The 10,967-nt window shown below is 34.8% G+C and overlaps 1 protein-coding gene across 3 annotated transcripts; it reads left to right on the forward strand.

The window, feature by feature from the left end:
* The first annotated feature begins 728 nt into the window (after nucleotides 1-728).
* LOC149557114 (alpha/beta hydrolase domain-containing protein WAV2-like) lies at nucleotides 729-8,060 on the forward strand. 3 transcript variants are annotated; one of them, XM_089831826.1, is made up of 8 exons: nucleotides 729-830; nucleotides 924-1,273; nucleotides 1,635-1,670; nucleotides 1,788-1,866; nucleotides 2,062-2,116; nucleotides 2,239-2,355; nucleotides 6,570-6,725; nucleotides 7,499-8,060. In XM_089831826.1, exons 2-8 carry the CDS (start codon nucleotides 934-936, stop codon nucleotides 7,718-7,720), a joined length of 1,005 nt encoding a protein of 334 aa, XP_089687952.1. In that variant the 5' UTR covers nucleotides 729-830; nucleotides 924-933; the 3' UTR covers nucleotides 7,721-8,060. The 3 variants fall into 3 exon arrangements, with proteins under 3 accessions (XP_089687952.1, XP_089687953.1, XP_089687954.1); XM_089831827.1 differs by having other exon boundaries at nucleotides 729-1,273; XM_089831828.1 differs by lacking the exon at nucleotides 6,570-6,725.
* The last annotated feature ends 2,907 nt before the right edge of the window (nucleotides 8,061-10,967 follow it).

Raw genomic sequence — 10,967 nt, forward strand, 5'->3', positions numbered from 1 at the left:
TAACCAAATCAAGGTTTTACAAATCTTCATTCTTATTTTTGGGATTTTACTTGAACCGTTTGTTTCACTCGGAAGATGAGTGGAAAGATACATTTTTATGTGTAAGCTTGAAATTGCAGGCAAACACCAAAAAATAGTTAAATCTATTATTTTTACACTGCTCAAAAAACGTACCCAAATTTTGATTTTCAATTCCTGGTTGCTAGTGAGAAGTCTGATAACTTGATTTTGGGACAAAATTAGAAGTCGGGTATTCTAATTCCATTTTGTCAATTTTGAAACAAATGCAAAATTTTGCAAATCCAAATTGTCAAAAAACCAATTCCCATCATCTTCCATAAACCAAATGAAAAAATTGATAGATCTAGGTATATGAAGTTACCCTGGACGGCTATGGGTCTCTTCCCTTAGCCCGTTTGGTTGCAAGCATAGGAATGGAGAATAAGAATGCAATATTGGGAATGAGAATAGCTTTTCCAATAACAACTATTTTTTGGAATGGGTGAGAGCTCAGCAAAATGGAAATATGTATTCCCATTCCCTATTTCAATTGACGAACCAATCGAAAAATAGAAACATATTCCATATTTTCTATTCCTATTCCAGCAACCAAACGGTAATGCCCGTATCGTTTTTTTCCCGTCTCAATAGCTTTTGTCAATAGCAAACCCTGCTCAAACTTATGCCGGCAAAGTCTATTAAAGTACAGAAAGGGGTGTTCAGATTCGAACAATTTGATAGAGTTTCGTGCAGGCTAAGTTTGGCGAAAATTATGATCACAGGCATCGAATTTCTGCTCTTTCATGGCATACCCTCTCCCTCTCTCGAAGGTATAATCAAATCCAGCTCACTTAGAGTTATGTGAACTTGCTTAACATTACGCCACATCGCCATACATGTTGATTTAGCAAATCGTATTGCAGGGAAAGAAGGATGGGAAACTCGATTAGGCCAATTGTTTATGGAGCGGGTGGAATAGTGGGCGCCTGCGCGGCACTTCTGGTGACATTCCAGGAGAGATTGGTGTACGTGCCTGTCCTGCCCGGCACGAAGAAGGGCTATTCAATTACCCCTGCTACCCTCCACCTAAACTATGAAGATGTTTACCTCACTTCCGCTGATGGTGTTCGCCTCCATGCCTGGTTTCTCAGACGCCTTCCACACTCTACAGGTCCCAATTCGAAACTTAAACTCAATGGGAGCCAATTTGGGATGGCCCAGGCAAACCCGGCTGCAACGGAGTCGGATGATGTGAATCGGCCTCTTACTGCCGGTCTTATTTCTCTTTCCACTTAGTTGTTGTTTTAAAGTAATGAACTTATGTTTTAAATGGCTGTATCTTTCTTGAGGTTATTGAGTAACCGTTTCCTCCTTCGGGCAGCTTGATACTTTAATTGTCGCTGCCTTGGCCTTTTTTTAAATATTCTGTACATTATTTGTAAGACAATGTATGGATTTATTTTGTTATATTTGATCCGACTCTAAAGCTCGGTTGAAAATTTTCATTGTGGGATATGACAATCCATCAATTTTGTTGCAACCTTGATGATATTCCTATATTCTTATTGTTTCTGTTTGAATTCAAAACTTTTGAATGTTTTTTATTAATATTAACAGAGATCCCTATCTTGCAGATCCAACAATACTGTATTTTCAAGAAAATGCGGGAAGTATCCTTTATGGTTCTGCTGCTTAACAGGCAGTGGAGTATTGTTGAAACAATGGTATTGGAAAACATTACTTTGTCATATTAGAAAAGAGAAATACCTTAACAATTTGTTCTGCAGATATAGGGGACGCGCTTGAGTTTACTAGCAGTATGCTAGAAAAATTGAAATGCAACATTTTCATGCTTTCTTATAGAGGGTGTGTTACAATCTTTAGACCTTCTAAATTTGAATGTCTTCTGTTTACCATTGTGTTCAGTCATCATATCCCAATTGCTTTTAACGTATTGATTTGGGTATTTTTCCACCGATTGGAGGATACTCGGTGTGGAGTTTGATCACGTGGAGTTTAGAGGTGAGAGAGTCTGACGTAATTTAGTTATAATGTAATCAGGTATGGGGCAAGTGATGGCTACCCATCTCAAGCTGGCATTATCCGTGATTCACAAGTGAGTCATTTTAGACATTGAAATATTTCTGCGCTTAAAATAGAATGGTTATCTTAATCTTTTATGCCATTGTGATCACCACAACACTTGGGCCATGTTACTTACGTAAATAACCTGATCAGGCAGCACTGGAACATCTGCTTCTAAGGACTGACATTGATAGATCAAATATAGTTGTCTTTGGGCGATCTTTGGGAGGGGCTGTTGGAGTAGCGCTTGCCAAAAATAATCCTGAAAAGGTGCGTTTCACTGGAAATTTAGGACCAAATAAAAACATGAATGGTTTTTTTCTTTTCTTTTCCGATGAAATAAATCTACAAGTACATATTACTATATGAATCCAATTTATCCAGAAAAAAAAAAGATGAATGGATCAGGATGACATTCCAAAGCCACACAAACAAGTCAAAGTTCCTAGTGGTCCTCGAAAGGTAACAACCACATAACAAACACTCAGCTCTTGCAAGGAAACAGCTGAGCACAGTTATTAAAACATGAAATAAAAGACAAAGTTGCAAAATCTATAAAGGACATGATAGGAGGAGGCTCCTATCATGGTAGATTAGTGGTGGCACAGTCCACCTAGTCTGCTGACCAGCCAGTGTAGGAGAGGACTATCTCCAGTGGTTCCAAGAGCAGCATCAAGGGAGTTAGGGCATCCTTTCTTTTGGTTCTGGTAGGGAGACTTCCTGTCAGGTGGCAAAGATAAGGGAATCTGAGCACAGTACAAGGAGCATTGTATTGGTGATCCAATAATATTTGTAGATGTGCCACCTCTAGGGCCCCTTTATTGGTTTGAATTTGGATCTTACAAAACAAATTGTTAATCATTAAAGAATTGGAGTGAGTTGAGTTTTTTTCGGTGTCCATAGCTATATTTCAATCCCTTTGAACGACGAATAATATCTCCAGTCTGAAAGCATGGTAAAGCTGGACAAATTTAGCAAAAAAATGAGCCTAGAACGACATTGTATCAAGTGAAGGGCTCTGGTCTAAAGTGTAAGAGCTTAAGAATCTAAGACCGTGCATATTTTTCACAAGCACTTAAATCAAAATAGATGTTTGGTTGTCTTAAAAGTGATCATTTGTTCCACAATATAATTGCAAATGGTTTGGAAAATGCTTGTTCCAGATGTGAGGTGTTTAAAGAGACCATTTTATGTTTTCTTTTGAAGTATAGACTGATGTAGGGAGATAAAATTGTCTTACCTTTGTTGGGAGTATACTTGTGGAAAGTGGTATGAACACGCCTTTTCCAATCTTTCCACCAAGGTTTTGTGTATATCACAAAGATCTTGTGTGAGTGATAACAGGGCACAACATCATTAATAAAATCATAGGACTCTTTATCTGCATTTTTCACATCACACGTGGATTTACAGTAAAAAGATTAAGTGTGTTAAAGACTGATTAATCCCTCCCCACCCCCTCCCACCAGTCTCTAGGTGTATTTAACAAGTAGGTTGGGAAAAAAAACATTGTTATTCAGCAAGTAGGTTGGGGAAGAAAACATTGTTTTTCTGAGGCATATGAGGTGTTATTGTAGTTTGTGTGATTCTTTCTGTCTCCATAGATGCTGATTTGTATACATATACAAAAAAAATTAACTATTCTGTCACAATCTCTTAATACAAAAAAAATTAACTATTCTGTCACAATCTCTTAATGATCAACATTAATTCTAACCAACCATCAGTAAAGGTATTGCAATGATAACACATACACAAGAACATCAGATTTACATGGAAACTCAATGTGTTTTATGGAAACTCAATGTGGGAAAAAACACAGTGAGAATCTTACTCACAATATAAATAAGAGTATTACAATGTTTGTTTTAGGCTTTCTGCCATGGAAGCACACTGCTACCTAAAGGACTTGCAGGCTAAGGCCTACTACCTTAGGGCAAAATAAATATTTGCACTGGTTTCCAAAAGAGCAAACAATCTTCTAGCAAGCACATGTAAATGATGAAGTACAAATATATATCATCTCCTGATCAAAAACTACAACTTTGTCAAACTTGCACTCTTTCACATTCACGTAACACTGACTTCACATTCCATCACAAATCAATCCACATACATCTACTCTTCCTCACGCATCGACTCTTTCAATCGCATGTCTATATATATATATATATATATATATATATATATATATATATATATATATATATATATATATATATATATATATATATATATATATATATATATATTTCAATTTGATCGATTAAAAGTACAACTAGGTCAGATTAAAATTACAACTAGGTCAGCTGTGGTAGAGATAAACATCATTTACACAAAGTCGGACACCTTGAGCATTTAAATCCAATTTGATCCACCCCAAGAGATAAAGGGGACCCAAATAGATGATAACACACCTCCAATAAATGATTTATCTAAGCACAAGCATCACAACATTCTCCAAGGCCGGACCCAAATGAAACATGTAGCAAAGTAATATAGCTCATTAATTTGTTAGGCTGAAAAACTCTATAATGCACATGATGCCATGCAGAGCACATCACAGTACGACAGAACCTAACCAAACCTCTTAACTCTTCCTCCAAGCATATTTCGACCAATAAGTCATATATCTATTCACAACATTTAACTAAGGCGGCCATAGACCAGCATAGACAACCATGTCGCACTCAAAACAACATATCTTCACTTGCGGAGAAAACCAACATAAGATATATGATCTGGAACACTACACAAATGTTAGAAACATGTCCACCAAACTGCACAAGCTGAAATGTCATGCAGAGAAGTCTCAAGCATTCTCCAGACTTGTCTTGACAATTTCTAACAGCTAGCCATACTGTCAACAAACAACAAAACAAAACTACCTCTGAACTCCTGTGGACCTGAAAATAGAATGGTGCAACAATCACAGACTGTGCATTGCTTTACCATAACCACAAACCATCAAAATCTAATGCGGACAAATTTAAAACATTCTCCCATACGGACTTCAAATACTCTTTCTTGCATATCAACCTTTAGATACTTCAAAAACGTGTCAACCAAATTGCACAACTTGAAATCCCTATGCAGAGAAATGTGGAGCATTCTGCTAACCCATCTTAACAATTTCTGATAGCTAGACTTACTGTCAGAAAACAACAAAGCACAACCACCTGCAAACCCCTATAGACCTAAAAATAGAATAACACAACATTCACAGACTGTACGTTCTAGTACCAAAACTCTAAGCCACAAAAATCTTATGTGGAGGATTGCAAATCATTTTCCCATACGGACTCAAATGCTTTTCCTGCAAATCAACCTTTATATACTCTTTTCTTGTACAAATTAGATGCTAGTGCTTTGAGTGGTGGATGTCGTGGTTACATGGTTCTTGTGATGATCATAATTTACCTAGTGGAAGAAAGTTTAATGGGTCTAAACAAGTGTCACAAATGAAGAAAGAATGTAGAGGTCTTTAGGATGTTGAGGACATGAGCCAAGCTACATTTGGAGTTGAGTAGAAACATGGTTGCAAAGAAGGTATTGATGCTACATTTGCACTTGTCAGTAGAAACATGGTGGTTAAGAAGGTATTGATGGAAAGTCATTTTTTTTTTCCGTGAAGAAGATGACTAAGTTGGCAAAGAAGGTTTCTTGGTGTAGTAGACGTGGTGTGGACATCATCCTAGGATAGACAACCTAGGGGCCACTTTATAATGTTGCTTATAACATTGGAGATGCATTTAATTTAGGATCACACAAAAGTGCTTTTACTGCGGGGTTTTGCCATGAAATTGGATGACTTTTAGGGTCAAACTAGGGTGTATTTCTTGGGAGATCTCACCTGTTATATCAATTTGGAAAACTAAGAAGTTTTTTTGTTTCCCTCTAGCCTATAACAAAGGCTAGTGGCATTGGACTGATACAATTTTTCTAAATTTGTTGCTTTTGGAACAAGAAGGTGCTGCTAGATTTAGACCATGGCATCGAGACACAACATTTAGCTTTCTTATTGCATTATAACCGTTTTTAATTGATGCAACATGAGGTATTTATTTGATGCTGGGTTTTTCTTGAAATTCTTCCCAGGGTATATGAATTGTTTTGAGTGATTGTCTCCATCTCCGTAGTTTCTGGTTCACAGACAGATTTCCAATTTGTGGTGATTACAGTTTGATGTAAATAAAATACAAAAATTTGTGTTTTTTTCTGTCTCCACAGTTCCTGGTTCACAGACACATTCCAGATTCATGTTGATAATAGTTTCATGTTAATCTGATATAAAACAACAAACAAACTCTTAGATCTACAAAGATATTATATGAAAACTAAATTTCTCTACTGGATTTTGTCGTTAGAGTGAACTCATGGCCTCTATGTCAATGAATTGGTGTTTATTATTTCAGAGCTTTTTTGGGAGATATTAAAGGACATACATAAAAAACTTCACCGTCTTTTTCCTTGGCATAGCACAGATTAAAGCATTGATACTAGAGAATACATTTACATCGATATTGGATATGGCTGGAGTTGTGCTACCTCCTCTGAAGTGGCTTATTGGTTCCAATGGTCCAAGAATTTTTAACTCTTTGGTTCGTTCTCCATGGAATACTATTGCTATTATAGATCAGGTGAGGTTGTAAACTAATACTTTGGTGTGAAATTCGGTTATAAATTGTACTTTCCTTTTTTATATTCATTTTTTTTTACTTCTGTGAGTAAATTGAATTAAGCAGTGGTAGTTTATAATTACAGAGCATTTTTCCTCTGTTTCAGTTATAATGCCATTGCTTTTGCAATAGCTTCCCTATGATGGAATGCAAACAGAAATGAGGAAACGTTGCTAAATAATTGTCGTAGAAGGAGAATACAATAAAGTGGAATGCCCATATTAGAATAGATAAGCTGAAGACACATCATAATGCTTACATTTGATTGGTTTCCATCTTCTAGGCAACAGATTAAGAAGTCTTCGGTAACCCCCAAATCTTTTGGGGAGCAATACAGGTTACAATCCTTAAGATTTAGCAGCAAAAGGACCCTTTTAGAAGTAAAAAGATATAGCAATGAGAACAGCTAAACAGCAAATGACAGCCATGAAACAGAAAAAACTACAAAAGATAGCACTACAAAACCATTCAAACTACCAATTCAAAATCAGGGTGTTATGATCATATATGTAAATATGACTAAAATTCCTACATTTCTTTCCAAAAATCATGATTTTAATCTGATGATGCATATTTTAGGCCTAGTCATGGTAGAAAGACGTTTTGAAGAAGATATCGACAAATAGTAGTATTAAATATAGAGGGGAATTTTTACACTTATTTTTCTCTACGGGAAAGTACTTTTTTCCTGTTTGTCCATTAGATCATTTTCTGACTCTCTCTTTGCATTGCAGATTAAGCAACCAATTTTATTCCTGTCTGGCTCTCGAGATGAGTTGGTTCCTCCAGCCCATATGCGCATGCTATATGAAAAAGCGAAGCACAATCAAAGGTGCATCTTTGAAGAATTTCCAAGAGGCAGTCATATGAATACTTGGTTTATGGGTGGTGAGCGTTACTGGCAAGTAATGCAACATTTCTTGGAGACAGAGTTGTCAAGTGCTGAAAGTCAATGAGCGGCCAGAAAAAGCTAGGAGTTCTAACGACCTTGGAAGCATGAACTCATACATATATGTGACTTATAGTCGAAGCTGAGCTTCGATCAAATGTGATGATCAAAGTGTCTGGCATGTGTCTTATCTAATGGACTGGACTTTGTCGTCACCTTCCAACAAATTATAATTGAGCTATGCAATAATGCTAAATGCATATATCGAAGTATCTGACACAAGAAGAAATTTATTGGGTTGGACTTCTTTATCACCCACTAGCAATATATAACTTAGCTACTACCATTGTACGTTCAATACAGTAATCACTAAATATATATCGTACATCACTTATCATTTACATGCACATTAAGTTTTTTTTGGTTTCAAATCATTTGAAGGTGATATTTTGTCCATCTGATTTATACTAAGATATATTTTTTTTAGACGTTTGACAAATCTGTCTCTTTTTTATCATTTTAGTTGTTTAATATTTATATTTAATTTTTTAAATACAATTGAAGAAGATCATGATTGGAATTTAGATATTTTAAGATGGTTAACAAAGTTTGAGACATTATTAGTACACAATTTTTTTTTTATACAATGGTATCTATTGATAAATGTTTTTAACCTAGGGAATCACTTTGGTATGTCGAGTTAGACATTTGGGAAAGTTGGGAAGCAAAACAAGACCATCCCTAGAAAAAAACTACCTATCCAAATAAGTTGGTTGGCACCAACGAATTGTACTTGAAATTAAGTGAATGAAAATTAGGGTACTTTAAAAAACTATAATTGAATGCCTTTGGCAACTTTTGAATAAATAGAAAAATTGCTACTCTAAGAAAGTGGATTAGAGTCTCAAAAATATAAGATAGGTTATTGTAGAGGGGTCTCGCGCGACCCTATATGTTCAAACAATATGCTTGTACGTGCCTCAAATTCCAAGAAACAACTTGTCAAAGTTTAATAGATTTTTGCACTTAGTTTACTTAAGGGATAGCACCACTAGGGTATGGTATAGAATGTTCAGCCAAATTGGGATTCAAAACAAGATCATGCCTAGGATAAACCTTCTTATTTAGATGTGTTGGTGTTGATAGTTAATTACCACAATGAACAAAATAAAACTTAGATTACTTTGTAACTTTTGATTGCATGCCTCTCTTTTTTTTTTCACAAACAAAAATATGTATATGGAATACCTCTATAACCCTAACTCAGCCAAACATATATTGGAACCCTACATTTATACTTAGATGCTATTTAGTTGTATATTGAATGTTGTAATATTCTTTTATGTCCTTTTTTGTTCTGTGAGTGTGATAGTGTCTAGAATGCATATGTAGAGCTACTTATCTAATATATTCTAGGAACTATTTAGGTTAATACCTCATGTTATAGGATGCATATTGAGTTTTTTCAATTAGGATGAAAAATATATCATATATGTTTTACTTTGCATGCTAATAATGTTTTTCATGAATGTGGTATACAAGTCCCTCCTAATCCATTGAGAGATAAGTCTATTGCGTAAAAGAGACAATAGGTGCATATTTAATAAGATCACGTGTTTGAAAGGGTTGGGTGTTACAATTTTCATAATATGTAAAGATGTGTATATGTAAAGAACATAGATAAAATTGAAAAAACAAACTAGTATCTTTTGGAAAATATAGGTCAATAACATATCATGGAGTATGATTTGAAATGTTGATGCTAAGAAGCATACACAATCGAATCCAAAAACAAAATGGCATTAATTGTAGGTCAGTAACATATGCTATTAAAGATGACAAAGAGATAAAGGTATGTGAGTTAGTGAGTGCAAATATAACTATGAGTGAGTTCATGAGCATTTCCAAGATAAAATAGTTAATGATTATGCAAGACATACACATAGAGCTCATTGGTTGGATGAGCAACTCGATCTAGACATAATATAAACATGTTTATGGATAATATTATTTTTGACATGTTAGACATACTATAAACACGTCATACACGTTTATAGATTATTGTTATTATGTATGTCTTAGGTTCTTAGTGTTGTCCTAGCTTTATTAGGATTTCTTTATTCTCCTAAACGTTACTTATTGACAATGTTTTGACCTAGGCACTACTTTGGTATGGCGTTAGACATTTGAGCAAGAGGGGAAGAAAAACTAGAAGACCATCCCTAGAAAAAAGTTGTCTATCCAAACATGTTGGAAATTATAGTTTGCACTTGGAATTACTTAAATTAAAAATAGGGTAGTTAAAAAATTATCATTGAATGTTGCTATCAGTTATTGCATAAATACACAATTTCTACCCCAAGGAAATGATTTAGTCTCAAAAATCTAGATAGGTTATTGTAGAGGGGACTCACATAATCCTATAGTTTTGAACACAACTCTTTTATGTGCCTCACATTTTAAGTATAATCTGTCAAAGTTTGATAGATTTTTGCTCTTAGGACACTCTAGGGATGATACCACTAGGGTATGGTGTTGAATGCTCAACCAAGTTGGGAGACAAAATAGGACCATGGCAGGGGTAAACATACCTATTTGGATGTGTTTGTGTTAATATTTCATGCCAAAATGAAAAAACAAGACTTAGGCAACTGCATAAATTTTCATTGCATGTCTCTGAATTTTCTTTTTCACAAACATTAATTTTTATGTGTACTAGCCTAAAAAGAAAGCACCCTTAATTAGCTACTCATTTTTGTATATATAGAATCCCACATTGATTTCACAATTTCTTAATTCTCATTGGACATTTATTAATTTATATTTATATTATAAGTCCTCACTCTAGGATGGGGTGTACCCAATTTTAAAGTTCACACGTGATTTCTACATCTATTGATCTCATAACTTTGCACGTATTATGTTTTGAGACCTAGAAATTATTAACATTCTTTGTATAAAATTTCATTGAATTTTATTGTGTACATGAAATTCTTTTTGAGTACATAGCAACTATCTATGTATAGAGAATTCTTCTGAGTACATGGTGGCTTTTTGGGTACATGATTTTTTTCATAAAAACTTACATGCCCTTGACACTTTTACTTGAAATTTTAAGAGCATGATTATATGGTTTTGTCCCCAAAGCTATTCCTTCATAGGTTTTTATTATTTTTCTAAGCGACCTAGAGGTAATTTTACTTTGAGATCTCTATATAAAGCCATCACTTTCTATTATTTCAAAGAGGAAGGACAAGGGTTACAATTGATCAATCAAACAATCAAGCAATTAAATAATTCTCAAGGTCTTCAAG

This window comes from Cupressus sempervirens, chromosome 5, assembly GCF_028749045.1.
Source record: "Cupressus sempervirens isolate cs-2001-9-10 chromosome 5, ASM2874904v1, whole genome shotgun sequence".
NCBI classification, from domain to species: Eukaryota; Viridiplantae; Streptophyta; class Pinopsida; order Cupressales; family Cupressaceae; genus Cupressus; species Cupressus sempervirens.